General features: G+C 37.5%; 1 protein-coding gene across 2 annotated transcripts in view; it reads left to right on the top strand.

Moving 5' to 3' along the window:
• Positions 1–2,219: 2,219 nt before the first annotated feature.
• Positions 2,220–18,155, top strand: part of CHD1 (chromodomain helicase DNA binding protein 1) — an 80,992-nt gene continuing 65,056 nt past the window's right edge. The window contains exons 1-2 of one of the 2 annotated variants that reach the window (XM_037032406.1): positions 2,220–2,753; positions 4,795–4,990. In XM_037032406.1, coding sequence (XP_036888301.1) covers positions 4,938–4,990 — 53 coding nt within the window. In that variant the 5' untranslated portion in view covers positions 2,220–2,753; positions 4,795–4,937. The remainder of the gene's footprint in view (positions 2,754–4,794; positions 4,991–18,155) is intronic. The other variant, XM_037032405.1, reaches the window with a different exon arrangement.

Below are 18,155 nucleotides of genomic sequence, written 5' to 3'. Positions count from 1 at the left end.
ATTTAGCTGTTTCTATATGCAAGATCCTCTATGCCACGAGAACATAATTATGGAATTAACATCCTATCTTGGCATCCAAACAATAACAGAAAAGCACACTAACCATTGTCTTTGTTACAAATCCCCATCTAAGGGTATCTACCTATTGTTAAGTACTCCTAGTAGAGCATACCAGAATTAAAGACTCACACACCACTGTCCTAAGTTTTATAAAAGTAATATTCCTTTTAAATATAAAATTTCTCAAGTGGAAAATCAGATAGTAATAAAGACCTCCTGATTGGTGTTAATTTTCAGGGACTTTCACAAGTCATGGGTGGATTAGCAGTCATTCTAAAATTCCATGCAGTGTCACCCCAATAAACTTAGTAAAAATAAAAATAAATAAAATTCTGTGGAGTCAAGTTATATTAGATTTTACCAGATATATAATCCTCCAAGCATAACACATATGTATATATGCAACATATCATATTTAAATGGTAAATCAGTAGTTTAGAAAGGTCTGACATATGCTTTCAGAAAACATACAGATTATGTCCATACAGTAATGATAAAAATGGAGCATCGTTTTATTTGAAGACTTTATCTGAATAATACTTCTGATTATCGGTAGAAGTATAAAAATAAAATTCTTTATCTGCCATGGTTACCGCTTTTCTGGGGATTTTATTTTTCACTTACCACTTTAGTAACCTGAGAAAGAAATCAACAGGAGGTACAGAAGGTTCCTATAATTAGGCACCTTTATCATATTTTAAAAACATAACACTAATCAGCACTTTGTTCCTACTTTTAGGGACTTCAGGGATGGAATTATTCCTCACAACCCAGCAGTATAGCTATCTGATTACTAGAGGAAAAGGAAAGGAAAAAAAGGATGAGTAGATCATTTTGCAAAGTATAGTAGTGCTTCATTTTGTTGCATTATTTGTTGATCACAGACATACATTTTTTTTGAGTAGACCATGTGTACCTGTTTGCTTTTCCCTATGTCCTAAGGTGAAGATACCCTTGCATGTAACTAACACATATTTGGAATTATGTTTTGAGACCTTTCTTGAAAGCTTTGAACCAAATTTTTATAAAATTTGATTATTTCTCCCATGCTGAAAAGGATTACTTTGGAATGCAGTTACCACATTCAAACTCATCTGACTTGGAAGGTGGGCCTTTACATCAAATCAAATAACTGAAAAATGGGACTAGAAAATTTCAAAAATTTAGAGTGATTCAAGATTATATGGATCAGAAAAATAATGAAGTGTAAGAGATTTTTAATTAAAAATGATATCAAAAGGAGTGAAGCAGGACATCATTATGGATTGAAAAGACAGTATTTCCCTTGACACCTCTAAAGGACTTTGAGGCCTCAGTTATGAAAGAAACTGTCAACTAAATTGCAGTCCCTTAAACTGAGACAGTTACTAATGTCCTTCGAATTGCTGTTTTGTTGCGATTCTGCACCGCATGCTCCACCCCGCTCTCCAGGCAAGGAACCTAGAAAGGTTGTAAAAGTTTCTTTTTCTGTTTTGTTTTGTTTTGTTTTTCCTGAACCAGGCCTGCGCTGCCCACAATTGAATCAAAAAGCGGCACAGGATGTCAACAAGTAGGTCTCTATTTTTCTCCTCTCAGGTGCTGCCCCGCCCACACGGAGCATTAAACCCCCAAGGGAGCCTCTGTTATTTGTCACATATGCGTAAGAGGCGGGAGATGACCACAGTTGCCCAACAGTTAGGTTCCCAGGCTGCCTGGTGTGACGCAGCAGGCCCCTCCCCACCCCCTCATGACGGCACTCAGACCCGGGCGAGGTCTGGGCCACAGGACCTCACTCGGCCCCTCCAACTAATACAGTGTGCCCCTTCCGCGGCTACCCGTACCCCATCATATTCTTCAGCATCTCCCCACCTCCCTGCGTCCCCGTTCCTTCTCAGTCTCTCAGCCTCGTGATCCTTGCGCAACCGTCCAGATTAACGTTCATACCCGCACGGAGCGAGCCTGCAGCTCCCACTTCCCGGAACTCAACTCAGAGCCGCTAAGGGAGGGTGCTCAACCAAGGATCAGCGGCCCGTAGCCTTGGTCAGAGTCCGGCAGCCTTCGCGTAGTGGGCGTGCGCGCTCCCATCAGCGCGCGTGCGCGCACTCGCACGCCGCCCGTTTTCTGTACCAATCGTTTTCTTCATACGCCCAACAACTCCACAAATCTACCCCTCCCACCGCCCGCGTTCTAGGTGGAGGGGTTCGGCGTGCTCGCTCCCGCTCGCCCGCCAGACAGCCTCGCGCAGAGTGGGGAAGGGGAGTGAGCCGAGGAGCTTACGTCGCGCGGGAGGCGGAGGCGACGGCGACCTCGGTGGCTGTAGCGGTGGAGGCGGCTACGACCGAGACGGTTGCGCTCGTTCTCTCGGCGTCATGGCGGCTGCTGGGAGCCGATAAGCGGCGGGAGCGCGCGCGTGGCCGCTGGGGCGACGACGACGGCTGATCACTTCTCGATCTTGCTGCCCTCTCCGTTGGTGCTTCAGTAATGAATTGATTGTTGGATCAGTTCCGTAGGGGATCGCGCTTGGTGCCGCCGGCCGGGGCTTCCCCTTTTCCTCAGCGTCCTTCCCCTTCCCCCTCCCCTTCACGGATTCCTGCTAACCCCCAGGCACCCGGAGCGTGAGGAGTCACTCGGCTGAAGAGACCGCGGGCCGGGCGCAGGGGAGGCCGCCGATCCGAGTCGTCTCCCTCCGCCCCGCGAATCTTGCACGCTAGCCGGTAAGAAAGGGGGCGGCGGGCGGGTCAGGATGTGGTGGGGAAGACGGGAACCGGCCGGGCGGTGGGTGGAGGTGGCGCGGTGGCCGGGCGGCGGCCGAGCGGCTCGACTCCGGGCGAAGGCCAGGGCGGCTCAGCGGCGGCCGGCGGACGGGCTCGGCGCGCAGGGGGCGTGTTTGTGGCGAGCGCAGGCCGGCGCCGCGAAGCGCATCCTCGGGCCGGACGGACAGGCAGCTTGGCGGTGGCTCTCGGGCCTCCCCGGTACGGGCTTGGCGGGGCCACGAGGGGAAAGCTGCGAGGTTCAAGCTTTGAGCTTTTGGCTGGTACGTGGGTCTCACAGCTACCCGGGCTCCCTGCACGTGGGGAGCTGCGGGGAGGGGGAGGGGGCGGTGGCCCAGGCGAGCCTGGGAGGGCGCGGGGCGGGTCTGCGAGAAGTTTGAGGCGGGAAGAGGGACTCTGGGACCAGGATTGAGGCTTTCGGAGGCCCGCGGGCGGGGGCGGGGTGGGGTGGTTCGCTTAGGGTGGGAGGCTGATAGCGGCAGAGTTGCAGTGGAGAGAGGAGGGAGGGTTTTCGCTCTCCTTTCGAGTACTAGCTCGAAAACTTAGCGGAAGCAGAGCAACTGTTAAAACACGGGACACCGAAGAGGATTGAAGAGGTTTCACGACTTAGGGAAGAGTCATTGTTAAGACGTTTGCAAGGCTGGAGAGATGTGCATGTGCTTGCATCCTCAGAACTTGTGGTTATGAAAGGGTCTCAGAAAGAGGACTTACTCGGGGAAGGAAGATGAGGGGGAAAAAGGAAGTTACAATGTTCAGAGAAAGCCATTTTGAGGGGCGAAAGGAAGGTAAAAAGGAAGAAACGAAAAGAGGAGTGAACTTTCTCTACGTAGAGGGCCTTCTCGGGAAAGAGGCAGTTTGTTAGAGTGCCTAGATTTTTAACACTTTAATGGTAAAGCTCTTTGACTAGTTAGGATGAATAGTTAACATCAGAAATCAATGTTGCAAGGAATAGTTACTTTTTAGATAACCAGTTCTTCCAAAGTGTATCGGACTGTAGTCTCTGGAGAATGAAAATCTTGATCTAGATGCAGAGTTTGGTTGATCTAGATTGAGTTGGCAACGGTTTATCCCCCCCCCCCCTTGGTGTGTGTGTGTATGTGTGTGTAGTGGAAATCATCGTAGGAGTGAATTGTCTTTGCTGAGGTCGAAGGACAGCTCCGCTCTCAGTCGGCTGTCTCGGTACTTTCTGGCTGGGGAAGGATCTGACGTCTCCTTCCCCCGCTTCTTCCTCTCCCTCCCCTGCCAGAGATCTCCTTTGTTTATTCGTGGATGGCTTGTAGGTGACTCTCCAGTGTTGTGCTGGTATCTTGAAAGGTAGAAATGCTGTGTCTTGAGCCATGATTCTTTTGCCCCGAATCATAGTATATATTTTGTTACCTTTTTTTAAAAAAATAGAATCTCTGCAAGTCCAAAATGAATAAATATTTTTCAGTCCACTGTCGGTTTACTTGGGAAAGAACCTACTTATTTTTTGACCCATACCTTTTCAGATTATATGATACTCTTTTATTCTGGTTTTATGTGAGCATTTTCAGAATTTTCCCTCAAGTATATGAAGTTCCTGATGATAGGTATTAGTGCTCTATTAAGGGTAACCGTTCCCCCCTTTATTTGTTTGACCAGGTATTTAATAAGACTCCCTTTTTCTATTCCTGGGGTATATGTATATGTCACATACCACGTCTTTGCTTTAGTTATCTATTACATATGTTTATATCTACACAGTTGCAATTAGACTAAAAGGTTTATCACTCCACAAATATTTTAATTTCTTCTGTCAAAAATAAGCAGTGGTCTGCTAAATGATAGTAAGTAGTCAGGAATGTAGTTAATAGAAGCATAGGTGTTTTGAGCGAAGACCCCTACCCCTTCCTTATGCCCTCTGATCTTGTGGTTTAGATAGATTAGTTTAATTGCTTTGTAACTTTCTATTTTTTTCTCGTCAGGAAATTTTCTTACTTTTCTTTATATATATGTGTTTTAGGTGAATCAAAAAAGGCTCCCAGGAAACCTGTTAATGTTGAAGAAAATTTGTCTGAATTTTTGATACTCAAGGAATCAGTATTTATATTCATCTTTTAAACTGAGAAGATTTATATTTCATTTCAAAACTTGTTGATATTTACAATGAATGGACATAGTGATGAAGAAAGTGTTAGAAACAGTAGTGGAGAATCAAGGTAAGCACTTACTATCAAGTATTTATGAAGAGAATTGAAAATTTTGTAATTCTTTTAGTTTTCCTGGTAGGTGACAGAATTTTCAGGTTCAGATTCTCTTAGCTATCCAGAAAGTAAAAAGTTTTTAATATATGAAGCTTTGTTGATCATATAGATTTTAATTATTTTTTTCCTTTGAGATACACAAAGCAGAATTTATAGAAAATTGTCTTAAATCTCTTTGGCTGTTTATATTGTTTGGGGTAATAGAGGTAGAACAAGTAAAAAAGGAGGCATTAGAATTGTCTCTCCAAGTGAAAGCAGTAAGAATGTCTATACTCACGTTTTTTCTGGGATTTTTGTCTTCTCTACCTGTACTGTCCAGTATATAACAGCCACTAGCCATGTGTGGCTATTTAAATTTGACTTAATTAAAATTACAAGATATTCAAAATGTAGTTACTCATTCACACTAGACACATTTCCAGTGCTAAATAGTCACTTGTGGCTAGTGGCTACCACAATGGACAGTATAGACAGAAAACATTTCTATCACTGCAGAAAGTTACTATAGACATTGCTGATCTGGGCATTTGTTAGAAGTATTACAGAAGAAACCGTCCCCCACCCCCCCATTTTCTTTCACATGCGAGTTTTAATTATATATACACAAGTTAAAGGTTCTTACTTGGGCAATGTCTTTGCAAAGAAGATACAGTTTATGTAAGCTATTTTAATATGTAAAAAATCTTTTGAAATACAAAGTCCTTAAATTCTTTTGTAGACTTCAGAGTTTGAGTTATCTGCACATTACTAATAAAATCCATGTAGTTATTATACAGCTGTCATATGTGCAGATTGGGAATATGGACATTGGAATCAGAATGCTTGATTACTTATCCCAGTTCTACTTACTAGCTGTGTGAATAAGGGCAAATTATTTAACTTCTGAGACTTTTATTTTTGCACTTATAAAGTGGGGATTACAGTATTATTTACATTATTTAAAGTTAAGGATTGAGGTGCTATACATAAAGGGCTTAAAGTAGTTCATAATGTGTGCTCAATATTTGCTTATTATAATTGGCATATTTTATGTAACAGGATACTACACAACTGAAACATTAATTACAGTGATAGACAAGAAACAGGAACATTTTGACTTTTTGGAGAGTTTCAGAAAAAACGTTGCATAGACAATGAGGCAGTTTGTGTTTGTAGCCATGCTGGCTATTCTTCAGTTTATCAGCTTTTACAGGCAGACTGGATAATAAAAACATCATAGTGAAAAAGGAGCAGTTCTGGAAAGCAGCATGGTTTAGTTGAACAAGTACAGGTTCAGGAGTTACAAAACCTTAGTCGACCCCATCTTTGTACTAACTAGTTCTCTGAATAATTTCATTACTGTGAATGACCTTGAAGTTCATCTTACCACTTATTTACAAAGTAAAATAATGTTTTAGACAACAGTTAGTCTAGAATCATCAGAGTTGAGAGGCTAACTAACAAGACCTGAATCTCAGCTTTGATTCAGTCTCTGCAGGTATATTGACTATAGTAAGTGAGTAGGAAAATTACATTGTCCACATTGTCTTACTTATTATTAGTGAGCAGTGAGATAGTTAATAGGTAAAAATATCTAGAGGAAGCATAGGAACCATGCAAAGGGATTCTTGAGAGCGAGAGATCATCTTCTATTATATTCTGATCTGTTCAAGTAATTTTTATATATTCTGCCTTATCTAAAACAAAAGGAAGCACAATAGTAAGTGAAATTTGATAGTATAGGTAAAAAAAAAACAAAATTAATTTAGTTAATCTTTTATAATGCATACTTACTTTAAATAATTGCAAACCATATTCCCCAGTTATTCTGAGTCATTATTTCACCCATACAACAAGTTTTATGTCCTGAGAAATGTGATCTAGTTCTTAAAACTGCCTTGGTGTTTATCAGAAGGAAGACCTGCTTCTACCTTACTTTCATTTTCTTCCTCACTGCTGTTTTGCTGTCCTTTTCCTTTGCTCTGCTGTCATTGTTATGAACTCTCAGGTTCCTATGCCCCCGCCCCACCCCCGCAGCCTCCACCATTGCCCAGGCTTTCATAACAAGGCAGTACAGAGAAGGGAGATTGTATCTAGTTTTTTTAAAAATAGGAATAGGAATTTTCTTGCAAAAAAACAGAAGTTATCCTAACTGAATATTAATATAGAGTGATAAGTGAAGAAATATATTCTGTTTGGAAAAAGCATATACATTATACATTTGCTTTTTGTTGGCTAGAATTTTTAAATGTATTTTTGCTTCATTTTTTTTTTTGTGGAAGTGTATGAAATGAAATAGAATTAAGAAAGGCCATTTGGCATTTAAGGTTGGTATCAGTTTTCCACTAAAAAATATTGTGATTCTTTCCATGTAGAAAGTTCTCTAACAATTGACAGAAAGGAAAAATACATGCAGGAAATTGTCTCTGGCCATGCTATAACTGTCAATTTAGAAAGTTATTTACTAAGAAATGTGGGTCAGGATGCACCTGTACACCAGTGTCAGCTCAGCATAAAGTTTATTATATCATTGAACTCAAGTTTTCTAAAGATACTATTGGAAGATTTGAAAGCATCAGTTCCAACCTGTGTGGATATATGTTGTTATTTGCAACCAAATTTTTCTAATCCTAGTTAGACAGTTTTTAATTTTTATGTTAACTTAAATAATGATGTAATTCAGAAATAGATTTATGGGTAAAGACCAGAAATATGTAGTCACGTTTTGCTGAGTTTTTTTTTTGTTGTTGTTTTTTGTTTTAAAGATTTTATTTATTTATTTATCTTTAGAGGGGAAGGAGAGAGGGAGAGAAACATCAATGTATGGTTGCCTTTTGTGCATTCCCTGCTGGTAGTTAGCCTGCAAGGAACCAGCCTGCAACCCAGGCATGTGCCCTGACTGGGAATTGAACCGTGATCGTCTGGTTCACAGGCCCGCGCTCAATCCACTGAGCTACGCCAGCCAGGGCCACGTTTTGCTGAGTTTTGAATGACTGATATACATGCTTAATACTCAGAAGAAACTCTGTTTGCCTGTAGATTAAATTTTCAATAATATAAGTTTGTCCATGTAAATTTGAGAATTTATTTGAATAACTGTAATTACTTTATATATTTCACTCTTGAAAGTTCTCATAGAGTGAGAGAATTTGTTGGTGATGTGTGATAATGTTCTTAGTCATTTAGAATTAATGTATAGCTGGTAATTGAGATTTGTTGACCTGACTCTTAGAATTCTTTTTTTTTTAAGATTTTATTTATTTATCTTTAGAGAGGAAGGGAAGGAGAGAGGGAGTGAAACATCAATGTATGGTTGCCTCTCATGAGTCCCCTGCTGGGAGCTGGCCTGCAACCCAGGCATGTGCCCTGACTGGGAATCAAACCGCGATCATGTGGTCTGCAGGCCCGCGCTCAATCCACTGAGTTACACCAGCCAAGGCCTGATTCTTAGAATTCTTTTTATTTTATTTCATTACAACCTTTTATGGTATTAACAATGCTTGATTTAGTATATTTATATATATATATGTTTTAAGTATGTGTGTGTAAACTTTATATTTACTTAGAGGAATACTAATATTGTGCTTACATCTCCTTGGTTATATAAAATATATAAGCTTATATATATATAGAATATATATATAAGCTTATATAGAATACTTTAATTATTGTTTTAGACTTCAAGAATCTTTAGATCTCGACTTTTAAAGTAATTTAGGTTAGGCAGTTAGTAGGAAATAGGATCAATGGAGATGTTCTAAATGATAATCTCCTTTATGGAAATTCAACCTTTAAGATTTTGTAATGGCTTTGAGAAGCCCAACAGTCTAAATGACATGTTAAGTTTAAGGAACACCAAGTCAAAGTTAAATTGAACAAAGGATACATTTTTCACCATCTAACTGTTTCAAACTTGGATATATTACATTTGCTCTGTGATACAGTTTTATATTGAATGTTACTATGGTGCACCAATTTTGGAAATGCTGCATTTGTGTATACACATACTAGAAAGATTTCTTGCCCTCAGAATCAGTTTCTTTCACTAAATGAATTTGAACAATTTTTAAAGGTGCAGTGCCAGTTAACATGTTTCCTGAGCTTGCTTTGCAGTTACCTCAGAGTATTTAAAAAAAATGTTCATTCTTTAATTTCAAAAACTTGTGCCAAGAAACAGTTTGAGAAAGATAGGAAAATGTGAAATTTCAAAGGTAGAATGGCTAGAAATCATTGAAATAAGAAAACTAATTTTTAAAATTTCCTGTGATGTTATTTGCAGGAAAGTGTGACTCTTTTTCATCTGATGTTTTGTTAATTTCTGCTTGTCAGTTGAGTGTGTGCTTTCTGCATCTCTCCATGTTAATTTTTTATTTCTTCAAATATCTTTATATGCTCCTGAATCTAAGATCATCTTCTAACATCATTTCTTAGGCTTTTAAAACTCAAACTGTTAAGCAGGAGCTTAAGTAATAGGTTACTCTCTCTCAAAATAGAACTTACTAAATTAAAAATTTCACAGGGTTTCCTAGGATTGTGGTTAATCTGGGTCTGTAGAGTATTCAGACTTTCAATTGGTATGGATAAGAAAAGTGTATATGACTTGACTCTCAAAGACATTACTTTTATCTCCATAGGCATGAGATAATGTGGACAAACATTAATGTGTAGTTGCCTCATTTTAATGTTGCCTAAGTGGTTGCAGTTCTGTGTTTAAAAATAAGGGTATTTCCTTGTTGTCAAAAGATAAAGAATTGATGGAGAAAACATTTTGTTTTACATTTGTTATGAAAAATTTAAAAACATACAGAAATACAATAATTGCAGCTCCAGTTGTTCTTGGACCAGCAGCATTGGCATCACTTAGGAGCTTATTTGAAATATACAGCCTTGGGCCCTACTTCAGACCAACCAGATCAGAATCTTTTTCAATGGATTCCCAAGTGATTTCTTTTCATATTAAATTTATATGCATATATATGAAGCTTTTTGCCTGAAGTCATTAAGCACCTTGCCACATTTTCTTTTATTGTTGTTATTGATGCTTTTATTGTACATGCTTTTTATTTTCTGGGAACCCCATAAAAAAACAGTATCATAGGCCATGCCAGCAAGAGGCTGGGTATGTATCCTTTCTCAAGAAACAATAATAACGGCAACCGGTAATTACTGAGGTCTTACTTTGAGCCAGGCATAATACATACAGTATACTGTGCATTACATGAATTTCTCACATTTCACCTTCACAAAACTCCTGTTATGTTGCAGTATTGATGATTCTCATTTGCCAGAGGGGAAACCAAATTTGTAGCCATATTTAAAAATCTGTTTGAAAAAACCGTTAACTAAATTCTAGGCTTAACTTGGGATTCATTGGTTTTTTCATTGATTTGCTCTTTTCTTTTCCAGGATTTAATCAGAGTACCATGTTGTATTTAATTGTCAACTCTCTCCAGTGTCCTCTGATCTGGGAGAGTTTCTAAGTATTCTCTGACTTCCTTGTCAGTCTTGAGAAGTACTGGCCAGGTATCCTGTAGTATGTCCCCTAATTTGGATATTTGTCTAATGTTCTTATTAGGATAAGCTAGGGTTCTCAGTTTTTAGAGAGAGTATCAGAGAAAAAAGTGCTCTTCTAGTCATGTTGTATGGGCAGTATAATATCTACATGGCATTATTGATGATGTTAACTTTTCATTACTTAGCCAAAGTAGTAGTTGCCAGATTTTTTCCACTGTAGTTATTGTTTTCCCCTTTCCATACTGTATTCCCTTTTTGAAGCATGTCACTCTGTTTAGCCTACTCTCAAGTGGGTGGGGGTAGAAGTGAGAATTGTTATCATCATCTGTTATGAGGGGATATCTACATATATTAAGTGGAACTCTTCTGTACAGATGTCATTTCTTCCCCATTTATTCAGTCATTTATTTATATAAGCATGAACTTGTGTATATGTATTTTATACTTTGGGTTGTAATCCAATAATTGTTTATTTTGTTGTTCACATTGTTCTAGGCTTGCCCATTGGGAGCTCTTTCTCAAGTTGGCTTCTGATATCTTTTTACTACTGTCCTTTTGCCCTAGAATTACTCCTTTTCCCAGAAAACACTGATGAAATGATTTAAAAAATTAATCATTTCTCCAACAAAACACTCCTTTTGTTGGAGAAAAGGGTATTAGAAACCAAAAGTTGGGTGCTGGTTATGTTTGTTGCTATACAGGTGTCACTGCTTCTGGGCCCTTTGAGCAGATAAACCAGACAGCTAGGTGATAGGAGGTATCTATACTGAACTATCTATATCTACAGATCTATAGTTGATTCTGTATCTGTCCATCTATCTGTATAAGGTAAACATGAGTTGGTATAGATGTCTCCAATTCTAATCCTGTTCTAAAAGGTTAGGATTTATCCTAACCTTTTTCTTGCTCTTTTATAACTTCCATCTCCAACGGAAGGAAAGCTCTCTCTCACCATCCATGCATTTCAACCTCAGTATATAAGTTAAGCAGTTTCAGAATTTTTAGGCAATAGTGTGAGAATTTACCAACTAGAATATAATGTTTATGTACAGTGCACAGTTGCTGTTATACTTAGACTTACAGTTTCTAGTCAAAAAACTTTTTTCCCAAGTTACCCAGGTTAGCTTACATTCTTCCCTGTTTTCCCCTTTCATTATGGTTGTATCATAAATATGTAAGGAAGTTAGATTTATTTGTTAATCACTTACAGTCTTCCATCCTGGGATCCTCAGTCACACTGCTGGATTTTTTTTTAGCTTGCATGTAGTATGTTGCATTTATTTTATGCAATTAGTTTTATGGGTTTTGACAAATATATAGAATCATTTATCCGTCACCCCAGTACTGTATAGAAAGATTCCTTTACCCTAAAAGTTCTCCTGTGTGTACCAGGTCTGCTGAGACACAGTTTTCATTTTAACAAGATTCCCATGAGATTTGTATGCATATTAAATTCTTGTGCATGTGTATAAAGCTATCACCTGGAATCATTTAGTATCTTGCCTTGTTTTAAAATTATAAATTAACTTGAAGAAAGATTATTATGATCTAGAGGTGATAATGGAATAGCTGGTTTACATATACAATCAAGAAAGTATATTCAAATTTATGGGGTCATATAGTATGCAGGTGAGGTGAAAGAAAATCAGATTGGGCTCCAGTAATTACATTCCTGGAGTAATGTAATGAGCTATGTATGGGAAGCTATATATGAGCTCTTTAACTTTTGTAATCTTAAAAATGATGAGAAATGATACAGTTTGTAAAGAAAGGAAGAACAAGTGGTATGTATTTAGAAGATTGATGAAGAGGAAGGTTTTTAAAGAGGTCATAGTCCCCCAATAAAGAAGTAGAAGTTCCCTAATAAAGAGAATGTGTTGGACGTCCTACCTTTGCAGTTCCTTTCCCTGAGGTTTATTCAGTGTTATGCTGAAGTTGTTGTATGGTTTACTCCCAGGTGGGGAAAGAAGAAAAAGAAAGCATACCTGAATAAATGCTACATGTATTGAGAGATACCCACAGGAGTGTATTACCTGTGTGAATGGACTGCTCAGAAGCACTGGTTTTAGGGAAAGACTTTAGGGATCTATTGTTCCATAATCAAGTTCTACTGAATAACTGAGAACATTGCTGTTTGTATTTAAGAGTATATTATGCCACTATAATGTGAAGTTACTGCTTACTCAAAAAGTCAACTTTAAATAAATGTTAAACTGCATTCAGAAGTTTCTTTAGTGTGCATAGATTAAGTGAGATTTAATTATTATTGAGATTAAAATACAGAAGCTGCTCAAAGTTTGGCTAAACAGTACTGGTTTCTGGGACCTGGGATTCACTATCAACAGTGCCTCTCAGAGTTGAGGCATAAGGCACACAAATAGTGGGGAGTTCTTTTCTTAATGCAAACCATTCACATTAGCTAGTTTACATCTCTCCTGTTGCTGCTTTCATAAACAAAATTCTGTGTCCTCAGACAGTTATTTAATTTAGATAGGAATTCTCAACCTTTTTTATCTCATGGTACACATAAACTAATTACTAGAAATCTGTGGCACATGAAAAAATACATGTTTTGCTGATCTGACCAAAAAATAGGGTATTTTTTTACTCATTCATCTCAGCTATTGTGTTGACTGTTGTCATTTTCTAATTTGACAACCTAAGGGAAAAGAGGTCAGTTTCTCTGACTAAAATAGTCAGGTGTTGCAGGTTTTAAAAAATCTTGGGGCACACTGGTTGAAAATTGCTGATTTAGATGATTGAACAATTATAGTATGTGGTAGATTATCCTTGAAATGATAAAATTTAAGATTCCTGTTACTAATTTATAGTCAAGAAAGATACCTAAGCCTTAAATATTTGTAACATCAGGTGGATATGGTACAGAGAGATACAGTCTGCAGCAGTTCAAGTGTAGAAGACGGAGAAGCTTGATCATAAGACAAATGGTTGATTTCTACAGCAAGCCCAGTATCAGGATGAAGTTTAAAAAAAATTTTAATTTAAAACCCTGGCAATCTTAAATATTGTGTGTATTAAAAGTCCTGGCAATGTAGCTTTTATAAGGTGAGGTATTTTGACAGGCTTAGGCAAAAAGTATTTTTATACCCAGGCAAAATGATGTTAGAAGGCAATAAATACCATACTTAAGAGTTTTTACATAAAGGAATGATGCCATTGCTGAAGTGGGATTACAGTGTAAATTCCCTCAAGAAGACTATTCTTGTTATTGTCCTTGAGGTAGATTATGATATGATTATTGCCATGTGATACAACTACTGCAGTATTCCCAGTTATGTGACTGAATTTTGTATTATATTAATAAAAGTTTGATGAGAAAGGAAATTTTATAAGAAGAATTACAACTAACTGTACATGAATACCAAAAACACATGCAATCTCTTTATTTCAGTTTTAGCATCTATTTTATGCAGAAGGATTGGCCTAGAGTACAGTAGCTTATCCCAGTCATACTTACTACATTGATTAACTTATTTTGCTATGTGACTCACAGTAGTGGGAGTTTTTTTGAAATCACCCTATGGGTATGTTTATTGATTTTAGAGAGGGGGAGAGAGGTGGGAGGGAGGGAGTGAGGATGTGGGAGGGAGAGAGACTGAGAAAGAGAGAAGGAAAGGGAAACATGAATGTTAATGAGTGACATTGATTGGTTACCTCCCATATGTGCCCTGACCTGGGATCAAACCCTCAACCTAGTTATGTGCCTTGACCAGAGATTGAACCTGCAAACCTTTTGGTGTACGGGGTGATGTTCCACCAACCGGGCCATTTGGCAAGGCATGGAGGGGGTTTTTGTTTTGTTTTGTTTTGTTTTTAGATTTTGCTTATTTAATTTTAGAGAGAGGGAAAAGGAGGGAGAAAGAGGAAGAAAAACATCAATGTGAGAGAGAAACATTGATTGGTTGCCTCTTATACGGTGCCCCAGCTAGGACCAAACCTGCTACCCTGGCATGTGCCCTGACCAGATATCAAACTGGTGACTGATGACACCTCACCAAGCCACACTAATCAGGGCATGGAGGTTGTTCTTATGTGCAGCACACTCCCAAGGATATGTGCAGACTGTGATAATTTTGTTAGAAAGTAAAGTACATAGTACTGGGAGTCTTGTGGGGGTGGGGGGTTTGTATGTGTGTGACAGTATTCATTAATTTTTAAAGCATATAAATATTTTTAAAGCAAATTAATCAGTCTTTTTAAAATTCAACTTGTAAATGTAGACATTTATTTTATTTGTGCCAAGTTAAGACTGTAGATAATTTAAGTCATGTGCAAAAAGTAGTAACAACAGTAAAATGAACCCTCATATACATAATCATCTACCTTTAACATAGCATATTTCAGCTTATGGCCAATCTAGTTTACTTTCTAAATTCTACCTACTATTAACCCCTCCTACTCAATTCTTTTAAAAATTATTTTGAAATATCATATAATTTATACATGTGTTAGGCTTTCATGTGGTAGGTAATATCAATGAAGAAAAAAAGTAACATCAAGTTTAACCTATGTGTTGTAATTATAAATTATATAATTTGAGAATTATGTTACTGATAGTAGAACAAATTTAATGTATTTTGTGGAATTATTATTAGTGACTTTCAAGTATATATGCATATAGCCCATATTTCACATCTTATTTTGAGTGCTTACTACAGCAAGTGCTTATTTTGAGTGCTTACTACATACTTGAATTTACTGCCTTGGAAGTAACATGACTAAATCTTAAACAGTCACACTAAATGTTACCTACCCTTCCTAGTGTATATTTGTAGCAGTTTTATTTTCATTTATTTAATTAGAGACTTTTAAGATGATAGAATTATGCTGTACTTTAAGAAAGTTTACTTTGTAATAGAATTTTTATCTCGGATTGGTAATTTATAATACTAAAAGAAACTTATATTTGTTTATCAGTCCCTAAAAAGCAGTGATACTCACTGGTTTTCAGAACCATTCAGGTAGATAGATGTTTTCTGGGTTTTTCTCAGATCTTTAGTAGTCACTTTACAGTTTGCAGTTAAAGACAAAATGGATAACAAATTTTAATATAATTTTATAGAATTTCAAGGTGATCTGATCTAGGCATCATCTAGCAAACTGAACCCTTCTCATTTTCTAAATGATTTGTTCTAGGCTAATATATTTTAAACAGTGAGTTGTAATACATTATAGGATCATGATCAGATATTTTTTAATTGAAACAAATAATGTAAACTAGAATAGAAAATGTACCTCTTGCTCTGGCTGGTGTGGCTCAGTTGGCTAGAGTATCATCCCATAAGCAAAGGTTTAGTATGAGTTTGATCGATTTCCTATCAGGGTGCACATACCTAGGTTGCAGGTTGGATCCCGGGTCTGGGCATCAGCGATCCAAGGTCCAGGCGCATGTGATTGTTGTCCAAGCGCATATGGGAGGCAACTAGTGGATGTTTCTCTCTCACACCTATGTTTCTCTCTCTCTCTTCCTCTCTCTATAAAAGCAATTTTTTAAAAAAGTGTCTTTGGGTGAGAACTAAAAAAAAGGAAAAGAAAATACACTATTCTTATGGAGTATTATTTCATTCAGCTTTTATTAGGTTTACATATTCACACAACCATGTATACTGCATCATAATCTAAAAATGTACATTATATAAGTCATAGTCCAAAAAATTTGAAAGCGATTGCCTTTGGCCATTAATTACTTTTTAAGTTGTAATTATTTACTCAATGCTTATTAATTTCCATATTGTTTTTCTGGTTTTGTTAAAGTAGATTATGTTCTATAAAAATAACTAAAATAAAGGCCCTGACTTAATGAATTCCAGGGTGTAGTAAGAGGAGAGATACCAGTATAAAAATAATTGTAATATGGTGAGGGAATTGTTAATAGAATCAACAAAATATTATGAGCACATGGGATGGAACAGTGATCTGGGCATGGAGAAATTGGAGAAGGTTACACAAAGGGTATGGTGTTTTTTAGTAGAGAGTAGGAAGCTTTATCAGTTGCTTCTGAGAAGAATGTTCTCTGGAGGGAAAACTATGGGCTACACCAAAAATCACTCCTTCCATAAAGCTTTGCTCTTGTTTTATATCCAACCCCAGTTCATCCATCTATTGATCAGTAATTGATCCATCTTTATGTATTGTTGATTCTCAAAATTTTACTTTTGCTGCAGCACTTTGTTCCTACTAGAAATTCTTGCATAGTACTTGTTCAATTGAAGAGATGAGCAAATGATTTCAAATAATATATGTACAAAACTTGTTCTTTCAAAAATTTTTATTACAGGGACGTAGTGTATTAGAGAATCACTTAAGGTGCTATATATAGGGTGGGGCAAAAGTAGGTTTACAGTTGTAAGAATGCAAAACAGTTTATTCTTGTATTATTCCTCATTGATTGCTGTAATATTTTCCATACAAACAACTGTAAATCTACTTTTTCCCCACCCTGTATATTAGAGATCTCAAAATCACTTGGGCTCAAATACAGTTAGTTTTCAGTTTCAGGGAAGTGAGCTCTAATACATGAGGTTATCCAGGTACTGTGGCTAGTGGGACAGCTATATTATCTTTAACATATGGCTTCTATTTGCTCTAGTAGTTGTTATTCCAGTAGGAAGAATATGGGAATGTGGAGGATTTAAGGCAAGCCACTTCCTTTTCAAGGCTATCAACGTTGAAATTCCACATCACTTCTAGCCATCTTTCATTGGCCAGATTCCATTAACATGACCATACCTAGCTAAAAGAGATTCTGGGAAATCTATAGCTGGATGGATGGATGCCACTGAAAACCTAAGGGACAGTTATGTATTAATAGAAAGCAAATGATGGATACTGGATGAGTGGGGAGGGGCAAGTAGACAACATGTGTGTGTGTGCGTGTGTGTGTGTGTGTAGTACAAGCTTAAAGGAATCTTATTTCAAAATAAATTAATCCTGTCATGCTAAAAACTAGGGGCTTTCATTTTTCTGAATTTTCCTTCAGTTCTTCGTATGTGCTAATAATTTGTACACTTATGGTATTGGTATTTGTTTTCTTCACTAAGCCTTCTGTGGACCTCTGTTTGTTTATTTATTGTATAAAAATGAAAGAATTAAGGAAAACCCAATGTCTGGCACAGAGCACCAGGTAGTAATTACCTTGTCTTTATTTTTTCATTAAAATTTGTTTTGAAACTTCAGTATATTTATAGGGTTTTTGTTTTTAATCCTTACCCAAGGATATGCTTTTATTGATTTTAGAGAGGAAGGGGAAGAGAGAGAAACATTGATTAGTTGCCTCCCATATGTGCCCTGACTGGGGATTGAACCTGCAACTTAGGTATATTCTCTGGCAGGAAATCAAACCTGCATCCTTATAGTGTATGGGGTGATGCTTCAGCCAGGTCACCTGACCAGGGTTGTGTAGGGTTTATTCGTAAACATTTTATGTATTTATACTTAAGGCAGTCCAAAAAACACTTAAGCTAAACTTTGATGTAATGATTCTGATCTCAAACTCATGAAAAAAAATGTTCAAAAAAATTTCTAATAGGTATCAATGTTTAAGGCCTGCATTTCAGACAGTATACTTTACATCTTTTAATCTTCACAGTGATCCTTAATTATGTTT

This window comes from Sturnira hondurensis, unplaced genomic scaffold, assembly GCF_014824575.4.
Source record: "Sturnira hondurensis isolate 20B ecotype Veracruz unplaced genomic scaffold, ASM1482457v3 Scaffold0021354, whole genome shotgun sequence".
In the NCBI taxonomy this organism is placed as follows: Eukaryota; Metazoa; Chordata; class Mammalia; order Chiroptera; family Phyllostomidae; genus Sturnira; species Sturnira hondurensis.
The sequence above is the reverse complement of the archived record's forward strand: the minus strand, read 5'-3'. Positions and strand labels throughout refer to the sequence as shown.